Consider the following 19144-nt stretch of genomic DNA (forward strand, 5'->3'; position numbering starts at 1 on the left):
GTGGTTCTGTACTTCTCAAGCAGATTCTCCTCAAACAAATTGCTTCATTTTTCTCCCAGACTCGTCCCCCGGTAACTCTACTCTCTCCTAACCACCCATATGTAAACTATAAAAACAGTGCAGCAGACTGCCGGCTGTGGCTGCTCCGATGTGCAGCAAGAGCTCAGAAAACCACCTCCAGATACATAAAAATGGCTTCATCACACATTCTTGTGTTGTCCATAGTAATAAAAACATATTAAAGAAAATGTGTAGAAAAGTATATAGTGTTGTACTCAAGACCAAGATTTGCCTGTGACCAGAATGCACCGAGACCAAGACAAGACCAAAACCTTTGGGAGTTAATAAAGAGTTAAGACAGAGACAAGACCAAGATGATAAAAACCTATGACGGCCACAATCTACTGTTTGTTGTCATATATGGTGAACTGGTTCTCGTCAGCTTCCCTAGATTTGACTTCATTAGCAAATCTTCGATTTTTATCACGATTTTGTATTTCAACTTTATTCTCAAAACTTCGACTTTAATCAGAATCAGAATTCCTTTATTAATCCCAGGGGGAAATTGCTTTTGTTACAGCCACAGAAAAAAAAAAAAATCACAAATAAAAGAATAAAAACATTTACCAAAGACGAAAGAAAAAAATAACGTTAAATAAGTGTATAGTTAAGTAAAAGACTGTTAAAATTTGTTAAAAAATTGGCTTTTCGACTTTAATCTCAACATTATATTTCAAATTTAATCTCGACATTTTGACTTTATTCTTAATTTGCCCAAAATGATTTTTTCCATTAAAATTGGCTCCATACTTGGAAGCCTGTTTCCACCACAAGAAAAAAATAAAATAAAAAATTAATAAAAATCACCACGGCAAATCAAATTCAAGAGTTAGTAAAGTCATAATTATGAGATAGAAAGTCATAATTATGATAGAGTAAAGTCATTTGCAGCAGTCTACCAACACTGATTGTTACCATCCTTAATTACACTTTGAATAATATTTTTTTCAAAACACAGATGTTGGCTGTTTATTCCGTTCTTAGAAATCAACACATTGGTACATAGAGTAGAAAATAGTACAAGTACATAAATAAGTCTTTATTGCAAAATGACACATTTACAGTGAAAATAATTTCCTCATAATTATGAATTTTTTTTTCTCATAATTATGACTTCACTAACTCATAATTATGACTTGCCATAATTATTTTTCTTATTTTTTTTAGTGTCGGAAATGTGCTTCCATACTTAATCCGCTTCCATATGTTCCTGGGACAACAATGTCAAAATTGCAATTTGAATAAATACATTATTTTATTTATTTATTTATTTATTTATTTGAACTTTCGAAATGTTTGTGTTTGATTTACACTGATGTCCTAAAAGTCTTAGTAACACGGATCTGTGTCTCTGGATCCACCGCAGGTTTTTCATCTCTCAGTGAGAGTTGGGGGCGTGGCCTGTGCGAGGCTTTGGATGCAGATATTATCTCTGATGTGTGAGTGTTGGGCTCAGTTGGAGGATGTTCAGGCTGAACGGTGGGATTAAAGAGGCGCTACTTGCTGAAGTTTGAGCTCAAACAGGCGCAACTGAGCTGAACGGAGAGGACGAGCGGAAGTAGAACCCACTCAGCGGGGATTGTACACACGTGCGTTTGTGTTCACGCTCATCTCTGTGAGAAGAGCTCGTTGTTGTTGTTGTTGTTTTTGTTTTTTTTAATTCTGTGCTTTTTTAATGTTTCACATTCAACGAAAATAGATCGTTTTACCTTTAAATGTTTAAGGGAAAGTTGTACAGGGCAAATCAAGTGGAAGCAGCGCTTTATAATTAGGAGCTTTATTTCGAAACTCGACGTACAGGTGAGTTTAAAACTCTCTTATTTATTTATAAAAAAAAAAAAAATGGGGGGGGGGGATTTATTTCTGTATTTTTTTTTTTTAATTATTATTATTATAGTACTCATTATTATTATTATTGTTATTAATATTTTTTAAAAAAAATTGTAGTGAGCGTAGAGTCAAACATTTATGTGGTTTTTAGGGGACGATACTGACTTTCGCAGTTTCAAAAAGCCGATATCCGATGTAGCAGCCAAAAACCAACATGTCGGTCGATAGCCGATGTATCGTCAATATATGAAATGAGAACATCGATATACACAGGACATATACGCTACATAAACGCAACTTATTTTAATACCCGTAATGCTGCTTAATTAAAATAAGCAACTTTGATAAGTAATACGGTCAACATAAGTACAGTGACTGTAAAGCCACTGATATATAAGAGAAGGAAAACATGTTCCAACTGAATTTACGGAATAGAATGTGAAAAAAAAAAACCCCGAAATAAAGTTGCTTGAGTCGCAAATGGTAAACGTGGATAAATGGGGGGTGGGGGGTAAATAAAGGCAAAATGATAATTGCTAACAAGGAATTTGTGAATTTTTTTCACAGTGTTGGAATTTTCAAAAGTGAAACTTAAGTATAATGGAGAAGCCACTGAATTTCCACGTTTCAACAAAGTTAATTCATCAGTTACCGATTATTCGGCCGACTTATTGACAAATGTCGATTAATCAGTAATGGCTAAAAGTGGCCTGATTAGTCGATCGCACCAATGTATTGGCCGGGCTCTACGTGAGAGTAATATTACTTTTTAAGGTTGTGAATATACAGGTTGACCTTTCTTTTTACTTTTAACACATTGTCATATTTATGTTATGATTTCTAAATGAAAGAAAATTTCATGAGCTAAAAATAACAGTAACAAAAATATAATTAAATACTGTGCATTTATTTATCACCTTAATGGTTTTTATGAAACCAGTCCAATGATGTTGTGTACATTTTTCACAATTTCAAGTAAACACTGCAACAGCACGTGGTGGTATATCAGTGTCAAATTGAGTTTTATTTTGGTTTCCTTGTAAGAAAAAAGTGACAGCAACCCCCCCCCCCCACCCCCCGCCCCCTCAGCGTGCAAGTAAAACCAAATTATGATTATTACTCATAAGGACACAGGTCATGAGTGATTTTGTTGGACACTTCCATTAATTCCCTCTGCAAAGTGGTTTTCTAGACTTCTTTGAAGTATGAACATTTCAGATTACTGTGGATACTGCTTTTTATCAGAGGTCCAACGATATGGGATTTTCAAAGGCTGATGCCGATACCGATTAAAATAAAAAATTCAGCCGATGGCTGATTTTGGAAGCCGATATTTGATATTTTTAAAACCACATATAAATGTATATATTAGAAATTAAATACACCAATAGAACTCTTAACATTTATTGAACTTTAAATATACCCGTACACAACCAAGTAAAACAAAAAGTACAGGATCGGTAAGTAGCAGTATAAAGCACGACAACAATATACAATGTGAAATGTGCAAGATAGTCGGTTTAAACAATTTCAAGCTTCTTTCTTAACTTAAAGTATCTAGTAATTAAGTTCATAAAATGTTTTAAAATATACAGTCAAACAGTAACCTGAAAACTGATTTCAGTGCCAATTGCTGTTTCAATTATCTTGACTTGTAGTATCAAAGACAAACGGATCACCACAGAATAAAGCACGCTACCTCATGGTAGTATGACATTAAAATCAAACTGTAAACTAAGTTTTCAAAAAAAAACCTTAAATAAATAAAAATCGGCTGATGGCCGATCTTGAAAACAGGCCAATATCGTAGACCTGTCGCTTATCTGTCACAGATATACCTTTTTTTGCATTATTGAGTGAGTTCATGAGGATAATGATGCTTACAGCCGTATTTTACTCTGTCAGTCCTCACCTAGTTTGTCTTCCTTCAGTTGCAATATCGTGTTGTTATATTTTACCAAGTGTAATGTGTATAATCACCAACAAAGTGTATTTACTGAATGTTTCGTGTGCGAACAAAGCCGTAGTTGTTATGGACAGACTTAACTGCCGATACTGTTTATTTATAATATTTACATTGTAAATAATTATGGCCAAAAATTGTTTTCGGGAAAGATTTTTAAGCTTTTATGACTGTTTCACAATAATTTGCGAATGTTAACTGCAGCATCCAATTTTACAGTAATTGGTGTGTTTTGAGATGTCTGAAAGAGTTCTGCTATTTGCTACTCAAGTAGAAAGTACTTGATTGAAACTGTACTCAATTACAAATAAGTCATACATAACTCACTCAAGTACATGTAAAAAGTAGCTGAATTCAATAGTACTCAAAGAAAAAGTTACTAGTTACTTTCACCCCCCACATTTATTGTTGGTAATAAATTGTTGCCACGGTTCCCTTGCATACAGTAAACATCTCATGTATGAACTTAAAAAGGAAGAGACCAAATCTTGTCCAATTGGAACATCATTTATTGTTCACAAAGGCATCTGTATAAAATAAAAGGTTTGTCAAAATGTACCAATAAATTCAATTTAAACTTAATGAAAAAAATTTCTCAGGCTCTAAGTATAGTTAACTTTTTGAACTCTAAAACTGAGAAAATAACCAGCATTCAATGCTGATGTGATGCATTTGAATGTTGTCTGGTCATTTTATCTTTTTGTAGTTTCACAATGTCCGTTGATCATCAAAATAATAATTTAGTCAGTAACGATTGGGTGTACTTTTTTTTTTTTTTTTTTTTTTTAAAAACATACTATTTCTACTGATTTAGAATTATACTGAAAAAAGTTAAAGTATCCATAAAATCAATTTGACCGTTACTTTCACCTCTGCTGGCACGTTCTACTGTTTAATGAGTTTGGTGTTTGGTAGCTCCCTATTCAGCTTCTAAATAATTGATGCATCAAATTTAGGTCTTACAAAGGGCAGCAATTTAATATCCTGACTTTTTGATGAGCATGGCTTTGTTTCGTTTGTCTCGGCTGAATGAGGACGTTGGCATTGAGTGATTGACACTTAAATCTATTAGGAAACACACTGACTGAATCTACCTGTGCCATCTTTGAAGTTTGCATTAAGATACATCTCCAAACTGTGGTTGTGTTGTAAATCACCCTAAGAGTCCAACAATTGTTGCTACTTCCCAGGCCGGTGCTGCCTCTTATCTCTGGAGCACATATGGACAAGCTGAGGTGGGCCTTTGGCAGGTATCTCAGGGCTGTGGGAGTACTGGGTTATGAAAGAGTCTCTGGCAGATGTCTGGAGTTAGTCACTGCTGGAAATGCTCAGCTTTGACTGATCTAGAGACTTAACACGTCCAGTTTCCAATCAGCACTCACTCAACTAAGAAACAGGTGTTTACCGAAGACACGCTCAACCTCGCTTTTTGGCTCTTTTCTCTAAATACGACGTTTGCCAAGAGGTGTCAGTGAAATAGTCAGTAACAAAGTGTTGGGGAGTGAGAAAGCTACAGGGAGAATGTAAATGTGAATACATTTGCATAGATACAGTAACTCTGGAGCTTGCTCTTTCATTTAAATTAAATGTATTTTTTACAACTGAAAGATTACAAATTACCTTTAATTCATGAACTCTATCTTGATCTTAATATATAAACTACATTTAAAACACACAATAAAACAAAGGAATTGATATCTATAAAGCAGCAAAGGTCTGCGTGCGTTCGTGTGTGTGTGTGTGTGTGTGTGTGTTTGTGTTTGTGGAACGAATATCTCCAAGACGCGGTACGTGTTCGACCTGAAACTTTGTCAACGGCTTCCAAATACCATGAGTCTGTGCATCCGTTATTTTGTAATTTGGTGTTGCAAAACGTTTTAAGATTGTGGCACTCTCGGTAATGAGCACGGCAATGAGCGCGCTACTTTGGGTTCCGGGTTCATGACGTCACTGTGTCGCAGTTTGTTTGGGTTTAAAAAAGAAGGTCAATATTAAAAACTTACTGCTAAAAGTTATTTAAATTAATATTTCATGGTTATTAAAATTATTCCCGTGATCCCAAACTTCCTTTAAGTCACGGACTTCACTTCCTCCTGCGTATCCATGAACTGTGCGTGGTGGCTGTGCTGATGGCCAATAGCCGACCTTATCACAAACTGTCTGCTTCTTCAGACATAGGAACGTAACTTTTTTGTGAGCGGATGGGTCCACAACACGGCTCCACTATGATTATTGTTTGTTCTGTGTAAGGGTGAGTGTTTCTTCTTATATTATTATATATGTTAAGATGCTAGCAGCTATAATGTAAACACACACCCATACACGGCTGATGCGCGTGCGTGTGAGAGTGCCGGGATGTACATGCTGAATGCACACAGAGCCGTTTAGAGAGAGTTGTGACTTTGGTGTTGCAAAACCTTTATTTTATGTGCTACTTCTGGGTCTCTTTTATCTGTTAACAACCTGTGATGAATTAAGTGTATGCGTGTGTCTCTCTCACACACACACACACACACACACACACACACACACACACACACACATACACACACACAGTATTTATAATAAAAATATACTAAGTGAGGAAAATAAAACAAAAAACGAAACAATATTTATACAAAAAGTACACAAAACGACAACAGAAATGCACAAAAAATAAAAAAGGCTCCAAAAACACACATGACATGACATGAAAATGACTCAAAATACACAAAACTAAATATTTATACAAATAATCCACAAAATGACAACAGAAATGCACGAAACTACAGCAAAAAAGATACAAAAATACACATAATGACTCCAAAAAACATACGTTACATAAAAATACATCAAACGAAAAATATATAAAAATGAGTAAAAAAAAAAAAAAACCAAACACATTTATCATGCGCACTATTTTACTTTGCACCCACAAATATACCCCTTTATAACAGTACAGAGTATGTACACCTCTTTATACATCCAACTTTCAAACACACTCAGGCCATAGTTGACAACTCTACTTAAGCCCCCACAATATGAATACATACTTCCAACGGGCACTGTACTAGTTTGTAAAAATATGACTATTCAACATTATGTCTCATATAAAAAGAAGTGGAATGTCACTTTGTTAAAATGTACTTGAACTAGTTTGTCATCGTTTTTAAATTGGAAAGACCGTTGTCAAATAATCAAGAAAATGATGACACTACAGGATGTTATCAAATACTCTGCTGTAATATAGTCACATGCAAGGCTCCTGTTTTATGAAATTATATTGAATTAATTCAATAGACTTGCATGAATTAACTTTATTAATACATTGGACCACATGACAACTAGGGTTGTGCATTGCCATGAATCTGACGATGCGGTATATCCAGATTCTAAACAATACATGATGCATTGCAAAATCAATAATTACAAATTTTACCTTTACAAGTAAAGAATTGTACAGTGTATTTTATTTCTGTAATTCAAGTACAAATATCAAAAAATTACATTTTTCAAAAAAGTTAAATTTTTGCTTCTACAACAGATTCTGATTCTGTTAAGTTCTTAAATTTTTAAAACAATAACAACTAACCACAAACATCTCAGTACATTTTGTGAAAATAAAGTGCAATGAACTTTTGAACTAAAATGCATTGAGGAGTGAGGTCGTTAACAAGGTCTGATGTGGTTCACTGACACCTTGTGACTGGGCGTTTACGTGCTATTCGTATGTTAGCACAATTAAATGTTTTTTTTTCTTAAACATGATTAAAAAATATCCATTTGGACTTTTATTGGATTGATAAGATCATTGTGCGGTGAAATATTGCGATATAAAGCCTAATCTATTTTTTCTTACACCCTTAATGACAATGGTACAGTGTAATAAATGCAGTGACCCAATAGGCAAACATTGTGTATGGGGATGAAATACTTTGTAATTCAAAGGAATAATCCCAGTTTTCTCTAAATACTGTTGAGAGTTTTAGGTTTTTGTGTTTATTTCCATGGACTTCAAAAAGAACTTAACAAACCCAACCCTGATAAATAAACACAATGAAGTGACTTAGCTAAAAGCATCAGAGAAGCATCATTCTGAATTCATCTGTGGGTCGTCTGTATCACTTTACCCATTTTATCTCAGGTATCAAAACGATGCACCTAATATTACCATTGACGAAAGCTGACGGAAACGTCATTGTTTCAAACTCATGCAAAGAATATTGTGTTTCTTGCTGGAATGTTTAGTCACAACTATTATTTTCTTCAGTGTGATTCAGAGCCACGACCAAACTCTAAACCAAATATGGTTCTCTTTGTCTTTATTGGGCTGCGAGGGAGGACCTCCCATTGCTCAGTTGCTCACGTCTTCTGTGCGTGCGTGTCTTTCTCACCAGAGGGTTGTAAATTTAGGTCGCACGTGGCACTATCTGAAAGAGATCTCGCAGTATTTATTAAAAAGGTGTGTGTGTGTGTGTGTGTGTGTGTGTGTGTGTGTGTGTGTGTGTGTGTGTGTGTGTGTGTGTGTGTGTGTGTGTGTGTGTGTGTGTGTGTGTGTGTGTGTGTGTGTGTGTGTGTGTGTGTGTGTGTGTGTGTGTGTGTGTGTGTGTGTGTGTGTGTGTGTGTGTGTGTGTGTTGAAGAGAGACAGAGAAAGAGAGGGAGGATTTCTGGTAAACATGCACGCCATATCATCGAAAGCCCAAACAGAGTTGGTTTTCTCTTTACTTGACTTATGGTTTTATTTTGTAATGATATGCATAACGCTCAAAATCACAGAATTATTCTGGGATGTATTAATTGTGGCGTTGAGTGTTGTAATTCCTCTGGGTTTGCATTTTAAAAATTTTACTTAGAGGATGGTAACTTTCACTGTAGAGATATGTAAGATAGTTTGAGGATGAACTTGAAACTGCTGGAGATGATGGGTTTTTTTTGTTTTCTTTTATCAGATAAAGACATAAGCTGTGTTTGAAATGTCAGACTCCATTCCCAGGATACATTTAGAACCTACAACAAAAACCTGAATCTCACTCAGGCTAAATATCTCTGTTGATTCTCCACCTTTGAAAGTTCTGGAAACATTTTAAGTGAGGAATTGACCAAGTAGAATATCAACATATGCTCATTTGATCCAAAAAACTCACGGAAACGCATTTCATTTCGGAGACTCCATTGATGCTTCTCTCAATACTTCCGGTTAACTTCAAAGCAAGAGCCCTATTTACAAAAGTGTTAAAAACTAATGGAAGATGAGAAGAGATGCTTTTGTTTTGAAAAGAGGATGTTTGATTTTTGGCTTGAAGCCGATCCCGATTAATAAATCAAAGATCCTTTGCTCCAAAAAGATGAAAAAGGTTGGAATTGCTGCTTAAGTTTGTCTTGATCTCCACTGTGAACACTCTTATTGACGTTTCAAGCATTGCATTGTGGGATGTGGAGTTCGGTAGACGGATGCATTCTTACTGTGATTTCTTGTGTAAAACTCTGTCAAACTGACTTCCCATCACATTTCTGGTGTTTTCAAAGACTGTAAGTTGTCACAAAACAATGGCTGATTTTTATTTTGGGGTTTTTACATGAAAGATCTGAAACTCACCAAAATTGAATGTCTCGCAGAGTGATGTGATACCACAGGAAATACCGGTGTGAGATTGTAAATGGATCTCGGAAGTTAAGCAGGTCTGGGCCTGGTTAGTAGTTGGATAGGAGACCACTGAGAATTCCCGTGGCCACTGTGGGGCCAGTCGCTCCAGTGGTATGTTATTGTGTCCTCGGGCAAGGCACTTCACCCACATTGCCTTGTATGAATGTAGTGTGTTGGTGGTGGTCAGAGGGACCAATGGTGCACTATGGCAGCCTCGCTTCCGTCAGTCTGCCCCAGGGCAGCTGTGGCTACAATAGTAGCTTACCACCACTAAGTGTGGAATGAAAGAATCCACACTTAGTGTCGATGATAAAGTGCTATAAAAAAATCCATTGCATTATTATTATTATTATTATTATTATTATTATTATGAACCATAGAAAACAAAGTACAACAGGTAGTGAAATGTTTTTTTAATCATATATAAACTCTTAAATAATAACTGGTTCTAAGTGCTTGTGCATGTTCTTCAAAAAGGGACCAGGAAGATGACATACATATGACATCGATCTTAGATTACTGTGAAAATGTCAAGTGCTGTTTTGGGATAATAGTGTCTGTCAATACAAAAATCTAAAAAGTACAAACAAACCATTACATTACATGTTCAGAAAAAGTAAATACACAACAAAAATGGTACCATATTTAATACTAATGGAATGTGGTTATTGTGATGACTTAAAGAAAAATTATTCAATTAATAGAAAATGATACATAAACATATTTCATGGCTGTCATAGTTTCCAACTATTACTGAAAACTTCAATCAATGGTGTTGTCTACACACTTGATTGTTTATAATAGTAATATTTGGAATGATGAAATTCCTGATAAAAAAACATTTAATTTCAAATACGTTTTAGAGAAACTATGATATAATACATTAATTCCTAGTCGAGAACATTTGTTAATACAAATGTTTGTCGGGGGTCCATATTCTATAGACGGGGTCCAAATTTCTGCAGCAAAGTATGAACTCGGGGGGTTATTACCGGCAACAAACTAGAATAAAAGTTGTATCAAACCAATAACTGTCCTCCATGTCTGGTGAAGAAATACAAGAAATCACGTTAACTTATCGTCTCCTGCAGCTTTACGACTTTCATCAAGCTGGAAACCTTTTTCTACTCTTACTAAATCTGCTATTGTTCTCTGTTTTTTTTTGTGTTTTTTCTCTCATCAGGTTTGAGTTTGCCTACAAACCAGACTAGATCAAGTTCTTCTTCATGGGAAATTCACCTCCATGGACAAACCTGTGAGCCTCTCCAGTATTTCCATCTAATTGCGATGGCTTTCCTGGACTTCCTCGTTGGACTCTTGACACTCAACACAGACTGGTGGATGTTTGAACCACTACAGTGAAGGCCAGACGTCTACTGGGGGGGAAGGGCCTGTCAGAGGAGGATAGCGGCGCTGTGGGACAGAAGTGGGAGATCTACAGTGGCAGCAGCAGAGAGATCCACCTGTTTCACAGAGGAAGGGGGACTAAACCCCCCCCACCCCCCGCCCAGCTGATCCAGCGTGTTGCAGGGAGGAACCCTGCTTAGCCTGGAAGGCAACAGATACTATGCGGCTAGGACCGGTGGCACTGGCAATGGTGTTCCTCAGCTCCATAAGTCACAGTGATGTTCTCAAGAACTCCAAGAGACGGCAGAGACGGGGTGAGTTCCCATTTAGACACTTTGTTCTCTACATTTTTCTCTTCCTGTGGTCTGAGTCACTGTCCAAGACTTCATATAAACATCTAATATACAGAGACAAAGACTGTGTTCGAAATGTCAAACCCCGTACTATAGACCACAAACTCAATGAGTAAAGTAAATACTGTCTACTGTCTACTATAAGTAGGGTTGGGAGGATTAGGATGATGACCTTTCACACCAGTGTTGGAAATGAGCTAGGGTCCCGTGCCCTCAATTTAGTCAAGAATGCCCCCAAAAACCTTGTCCCACTGGCCGAAATTGTCCCCAAGTTTTTTGTCAACAATTTATGAGCGCTGTCTGTTAAGAGCTAAGTAAATCCATAGTTTCCCTACATCTGTCTTCTTTCTCTAATAGCTACTGTACTACTTGTAAACTTTTCTCTGGAAAAAAGGCTGTGCTTTTTATTTATTTCCATTGGCAAAAGCTACTGTGCATTTTAATCTATGAAAGTATCCATGCTGTAACTGCATTTTCTTCCATGGCTCCCAATCATTTTAAAAATGCCTCCATTTTTTAGACTATAATATTTTTTACATTGAAGTATACTTCAAAGTTTCCCAAGATACATTTTGAACTTAGGACAAAAATTATTGTTTACATTGCGACTAAATATGTTCTGAAAACATTTTAAATAATGAAGTGACCAAGTAGAACATCAACATATGGCCATTTGATCCATAAAACTCACAGAAACACATTTCATGCCAAAATTTTGGAGATATTTGGTAGAGGTCGACTAAAAGCTGACGCAGATACCGATTTTAAAATAAATAAATAAATGAATAATTTGGACGATATCTAAATCCAATTTTAGAAGCCGATATTTGAGGCTGATATACTTATTTTTTTTTTAAAGCACATTGATTATTAAGGACAATTGAAACACGCCCACATGGGTGCCTGATCAAATATCCTTATCCTAATAGGATAAGGATATTTGATCATGCACTATAATATTATATCCTTATCCTATTATATTGGCTTTTTATTTGAAAGCCTATTGGCTCCCATGTGCATGCTATTATTATTATTATTATTATTATTACTTTTTTTTGTTGTATAATCATACATTCAAATGTTTCTTTTTTCCTTTAATGGCTACTCTAAAGTTCTAAAAAAAAAAACTACCAATGGCCGATCTTGAAAAAAGTCCATATATCGGCCCGATACATCGGTCGACCTCGCCATCGTCCTCCTGACAAAACTTCTGGTTCGCACAAAAAGAGCCTTATTTACAAAAGTGTTAAACTAATGGAAGACGAGAACAGATGCTTTTATTTTGAAAAGGAGATGTTTGATTTTTAGCTTGAAGCCAGTGTCACGGTCTGAGTTTACCTGACTAGTGTGCCCACCATGCATACTTAAAAAATGTCCCAATATAGTATAGATCCGGGTTCTTGCATACTAAATCTTTTTTCTTTCTAATGTGATACTAAATTTGACGTCAGACTTAGTAGTACGTTAGGATGACATTTCGAAAACAGCCTGAATAATTGTCAAAGACTTTGTTTGTGAAGAATGGGCAGGTTTTCAACTCGTTTTATTTCCTCATGTGATTTATGTAAAACATTGATGAATATTATGTCTGAAGAGGTCGTTATGATGGATTCCTTTTAAAAACTATTACACTTTTAGTATGGGTTTAATGTGTATAAACCACCTGACAGTTTGAAGTCCTCTGTCAGACTTTACTGCTGCTGATAACGTTTTGAGCATTTTTCTGACCTGACGCAAAAACAAACAGTATTAAACTGATTGTCTGGCAGACTGTGCTCACGTTGGAATAATTCTTCCCTCACACACGAAAAGCTTTCAGCCAATGCCAACCTCAACCCAAACCCTCACAACCAGAATTTACACAATACCGACACTAACCGCACTAACAGATGTGTTGTTTTTAACATCACCTACTGCTTTGGAAAACATGTCGTTTTTTTTTTTTTTCTCGTTCTCTCATGGAAACACTAAATTCATGTTTAAAACGTGCTGCCAGATTTGGACAATGAAGCTGTAGCTGTTCATCTCGTGTAATGAAGACAGAAGGATTTGGGTCAGCCCACTTCATACGCGGGTCTCCCATCATACATCACTGCAGATCCCCTCCAGATATGGAAGATATTTGTAATTCACTCGTCTGATTTACAGCTTTGATGTCGTCAATGTTCTTGGATTGTTTGCGACCACCAGTAGATGAGGTCAAAACGTCTTGTTTTCTTTCCTGCGGCTTTTCTGCGTTCCCTTTCTGACTAGAGTGTCATGCAATGTTCAAACTGAAATCGTCATGAGAAGAGAGAGAAACACATAGCATTTATATTGTTTGAGGCACAATCTATTTCCATTAAATATAGTTCAGATTTTCAGAATTCCTGTCTGCGGGTTAGGATTACCATTTAAAGCAGTTGTTATTTATTTGTTATTAATAAGCAACAATCCAGGACTGTCATTGCTGGTTTTCATAATTTAGACATGGAGTGATTTACTTATGATCCAGAATCTATAGTTGGATCACACTGACATCATGTTTACCAGGGGTTTTGCTGCCTTTTTACAAAGATATTGTAATAAGTCTCTAACTTGATACCAAAACTGCCTGGATTCTGCACTGTAACCATGAATCATTTACACCAGTAGTGTAGGGCCTCCGACTTCATGTTCTGAAGCGTAAAAAGCAATCTTAGGGTCATTCCCTGTCATTTTAAAACCTTTTCAGGACATCCCACGCACTTCAGTCTACCAATTGTTCCTTAATAATCCAATAGTAGTGAAAAACAAATAAACAATAAATGATTGTAAGACACAAAGGCAAACTACAATGGCCTCATCTAAAGGATTTTCAGTATCCGCCAGTGGTGAAATAACCCAAACTTGGGGTCCAAAATAAAGTAGTCACATAAAGAAAAATAGTTTTATATGCCAAGAAAGAGTAACCTTTATTCTATAAATTAAAATGGAGATCAGATTTTTTTCTTACATTCCACATGCAGTTATGGGCCAATGACAATAGTAAAAATATTTTTTTGGATTTCAAGAGCGTGTCACCCAAAAACCATTGCATATATGTGACTAATCATTAGTGATGTGAACAGTCTATGTTCATAGCTCAAACCTGATCAAATTACAGGGAGCTGAGGCATATGCTAAGTTATTTACTGAAGGTCCAAACATGTTCGAGACCCACACCCTGACAAACTTTTTTCCAATTTTGAGGGGCTGGAATGTCCACCAGATAGGATGTATAGCAGATATTTTATTATTATTATTATTTATTTATATATTTTCTGAGATAGTGGGCAGAGCTGTATTACTATATCACATTTCAGTTTCCTATGCAGTGTAGTTCCTGAGATATTGGAAGCTGAAAATGGAAGAAAAATAAGGACGAGGGAAAATCGAATTAGTTTATCTGGTGACACAGCACGGCAGAAGCATTACAACTCCAATCACACGTCATTTGTTGGTTGGCAGTAATCAAAGGTTTCACAAATAATGTTTTGGGATCATATTATGCATTTCCTTTATGTTTTTCCCATAAATTAGTTGGCTGAGTATCTAGCAGTGTGGGTAACACATTATAAGGGAAGTGACTTAATCTTGCAGGATTTATAGCATAACCTTTCCGACTCTATTAACTATTTGGCACGTTTGGTACAATTTCTGTAAGTTTAACAGTCAGCTAACTAAAAAGGAAATGTGAGGAAAAATAACGAAAGTGACAAAACAGAAAAGTGTAAAGTTAGAAAAGTTACTAAAGAAATGGGTAAACTCAGAAACAGAATGGTGGAAATTTTGAAATGGCATTCTGGAATAAGCATTGTGATGAATTTGCTGCACTTGATGGACATCAAGTCACTCGTTTTTATGACGAAAAACATTGTGGAAATGTGTGATATTGTCCTAAAGGTCAGGGTTTAGATCATGTCATAGTTATTTCTGAGGGTGGGATGAAATATTTTGCAACAAGCTATCACAATATTAAAATGTCAGAAGTATAGCTCTCAAAGTTAATGCGTTTTTATTGCCATAACGCATTATGGGCCCTATTCTCACATTTTTTTATGCGCCTACCGTTATGCACGCATCTTCTATGCATTATCTCCCATCCATGCTCTTGATAAGCCCATTGTGCGTAAATTGACCTAACACGCTTATTTATGTGAATAAAGGTGATCTGATGTGTTAATTTACAAGGAGGCAGACTGGGCTATTTTTAGGCTTGTTGGAGCCCGATATGTAACTGGTCAATAATGTAGCAAAAGTGCTGAGCCTGAAATGAAGTAATTTGCATGATTATTTCTTTCTTTGTTTTCGGTTCTCGGCCTTTTTTTCATTTTCAGTTTCAGCTTAGAATTTTCATTTGGGTGCATCCATAAGAAAGACGCATTGAGGCAACTGAAGGACTGGTAGTATTTGTTTTTTGGTGTCATGGAATAAAAAGGCTGTTATTCATACCCAGTCCTAGTTATTCTGGCTCCTGGATTAATGTCATCTTAGGTGATGCACGTTTTCTTCAATGATAAATATATTTGGGATTTCCGGCGTAAACGGTGATGGTTCAAACAAAGACTTCAGGTCGGGGCTGTATTTTCTTTCGAACTGAACTGCAGCCTTTGTTTGTTGAAATGGTAAATTGATATTTTTAAATTATCATGTTTCCTTCAGCAGCTTTGGAAAAAAAAATTCATTGACTCACTCAGTGTTTCCACCTTGGAACTGATGGGCTCAATGTTTACTTACTGGTTTCACAGTCAGCGTGGAGGCGCCCCCACCTTGCCCCAAAGGCTGTGACCGATGCTCCGAGTACAACGGCTGCGTCAAATGTAAACCCAAACTCTTCATCTTCCTGGAGCGGAACGACATCCGTCAGATCGGGGTGTGTCTCGCCTCCTGCCCCGTGGGATACTTTGGCATGAGGAACCCAGAAGGAAACAACCGCTGCACCCGTGAGTTCGACTTTAAGTTTGTTTAAAGGGTACCTGTAGTGAAAAAGTATATAACAAAAAATGTGTTACTAGTTAACAAAATATGTGCACCTTTTTATAAAAAACACATTAAAAGGACTTTTTTTAGAACAATTTTACATCGTCGAGCATCAACTATGGAGAGTCGCCATTTTGCATTGGATACGACACACGTTTGTTGATTCCTGTTAGCTGTTGCTAGGCAACAGTGTTCTGTTATTTATATATCTCTTAGCCAAATAACACTAAGTCAGAGTTATCCAGACGTTAACTTCATAATATCGGTCCGGGATACACACTTCACTTAAAACGTTTCCGTTCAGACGAAATTCGGTGAAATGCGAGGACCACTTTAAGCGGAGCTTTTCTGAGAGGGATCTGTGGGCTAAGCTAATGGGCTAAGCTAATGGGCACAAAGCCAAAGTTACGTCTGAAATCGAATGCAGTCGCGACTGTATTTCTTCAGAGAAAATCTCAATGCAGCTTGTAAACGTGCTTGTTCAGAGCACTACTACGTTTCTGCTCACATGTGCGGGTGTCATGGCATTAACCGCACCCCCACCAGAATGTTCCCTCTTACTTACTTCCTTGTGGCTAAATATTAAGCTTTTCTTTACAGCGCCGTAAGCTGCTGATCCTCGGCACATCCTCCCATTCATGAACAGATATCTTTTTCACGCAGGTTTCATCACAATTGCTCGCCATGTTTTTGCACTTCCATCACCTACAGTAACTACTCAGCCATGGCTCGTTTCTGCTGGTAACAACAGCACTGTCCATTAGGCTACTTCTGCATGCTGAGTCGGTGCAGGGTTGCATACAAAAAGCAGGAAGTTTGTGAGAAAGGTGATATTTAATCCTCTCCTAACATACAACCTGGATCCTGCACTTTTATCATTTAAAGAGTGGATAGACACTGCTGCCTACAACAATGTAAACAGACCCGTTGCACCGCTACCTCCCACAATGCACAAGTTAGTTAAAGCGACAGGCCGTGCCGATGATTGCAATCTGTCCAAAATGGCGACTCTCCATAGTTTAATGCCTGAAGGCATATATGGGCATATTTTGTTTAATGGTAATACAATTAACACATTTTTTGTTATATACATTTTCACTACAGGTACCCTTTAATCACCACCAGAAACTGTCTGTTGCCTCTATTAAATGTAAAACGGCACCAAAAAAAAAAAACTTTCAAGAAATTAAACTCATGCTTCTTAAACTTTCTTGTTTGTTTTAAATCAAAGTGTCTTGTTTGGCTCATCGTTTGTTGTTAAGTGCGTGTGGTGTTCAGAGGAAGTCAGGGATTTTCCTTCTGGTTTATCTTTGATTTGGGTTTTTTTTTTCCTACACCACTGTTGGTATAACCACTCTCATTTATCCATGAGGTCTCAGCAACTCTGTCTGTTTCCTGTTAAAGTGTGGGCAAAAAAGCCAGGTTTTAGGAAGAAAAGAATCCCCAAATAAGCTCTTAAACGGGTTGTTTGCCTGTTTTTGAGAGGTTGTTTAAGTCTTCGGTTTAAGCCAGGGTGTAATTGGGGAGCCAAGCCCGAGGGGCCTGAGATACATACGCAGTTCCTAGGACCAGCGGTGCTTGGAACCCTATTGTAATAGTTTTGATTTTTATTCTTATTCTTCCTTTTTATTTTGTTCTCGGTAAAAGTGGTGCTGCAGGCTAAACTGTGCAAGGGAGGGCGGTGCTCTTTGGAGGGTTGGTCGAAACCGTTCAGCTTACCTTGGACGCAAAAATTCACATATGTTCGCCAGCAGGTGGCGCTATAACCAAGATCAATGCGTTTTGGCCAGCAACTCCCACACCATTTGTTGCACATGAATAGCACTGAATCACCTGGGCTGGGCCACGCCCATTTCCGCCATTTTCTTGGTGCGAAAACTCATCCTTGAGGTGGCGAGACACTGGGAGGGGGTTGGCAAATGCCTTTAAGAAACAATTTTTTTTTTTTTTACTGTTTGGGCCCATTTTTGCTTATTTTTACCATTTTTCTACAACTACACCAAATTTGCCATATTTTAACCTATTTTCATCACCTTTTCTTGCCATATTTGTTCTCCTTTTAATGCATTTTTGTACATTATTCTAATTTCTTCCACTTCATCAAATTTCAATGCATTTTCTGCACATTTTTTCTTTGTATAAGACATTTCCAGCACCTATAAACTCTTTCCACCACTTTTCCCGCATAATGTTGCATATGTTGACCCATTATTGTTACTTTTAACTTCTTTTCACCATATTTCATGCATTTTTTTTTTGCCAATTTCACCACATTAATGATTTATCATGCCCATTATTTGCCAGTTTAAACTAACTGTTCCTACTTTTTCTGCCAATATTGACATTTTGAACCCTTTTTGCCACTTTTTCTGTCTGTTTTTGCCCACTGTAATTTTACACTTTTAACCCATTTCTATGGTTTTTAAAATCCCATGTCACCACCTTTTCCACCATTTCTTTGTAACTTTTAACCCATTTTATTTCTGATTAAAACAAGGATTTACTTCTTTAAGATAACAATAAACTTCCTGGATAAAGATGTATATTTAAAATGTAAAGTTTTGACTTATTTTACTCTTCTGTTTTAACTTTGCATTATTTTATTGAAAACCTGCAGTTTTTCCACTTTAGTTAAATCTGTTAAATGAATCCAAGGCTGTGTACAATACATGCTGTTTTTCTTTTCCCATCTTTGGTGTTCTTTTTTAAGCAGTTTTCCTAGTGAATTCCTTTTGGAAGCTTTCAGTGGCTAATCCGAGTGGTTATCTGATTGTATGACATCATACGTGTCATCTTAGTATTTCATGTCAGCCACATTTGTTCTGCTTTTCGATCGGCAGTGCTGTCAAACCGAGCTGCCGCGGGGCTTCAAAGCGGTAATTGAAAGCAGGAGGCGAGAAGATTCCTCTGAGGAATTCAGTAGGTCATTTCTGACCACAGCATCAGATGTACAGCTTTTTACGTGCGCAAATCAACTTTTATGAGCA

At 36.7% G+C, this 19144-nt stretch overlaps 1 protein-coding gene across 2 annotated transcripts in view; it reads left to right on the top strand.

The window, feature by feature from the left end:
- The first annotated feature begins 1518 nt into the window (after positions 1–1518).
- The window catches only part of rspo1 (R-spondin 1), a 31955-nt gene continuing 14329 nt past the window's right edge, over positions 1519–19144 (top strand). Inside the window, exons 1-3 of one of the 2 annotated variants that reach the window (XM_028471689.1) lie at positions 1519–1649; positions 10661–11138; positions 15926–16120. In XM_028471689.1, coding sequence (XP_028327490.1) covers positions 11045–11138; positions 15926–16120 — 289 coding nt within the window. In that variant the 5' untranslated portion in view covers positions 1519–1649; positions 10661–11044. Of the gene's footprint in view, positions 1861–10660; positions 11139–15925; positions 16121–19144 lie in introns of both variants that reach the window. The other variant, XM_028471690.1, reaches the window with a different exon arrangement.

Source organism: Gouania willdenowi, chromosome 16 (genome assembly GCF_900634775.1).
Source record: "Gouania willdenowi chromosome 16, fGouWil2.1, whole genome shotgun sequence".
Lineage (NCBI taxonomy): Eukaryota > Metazoa > Chordata > Actinopteri > Blenniiformes > Gobiesocidae > Gouania > Gouania willdenowi.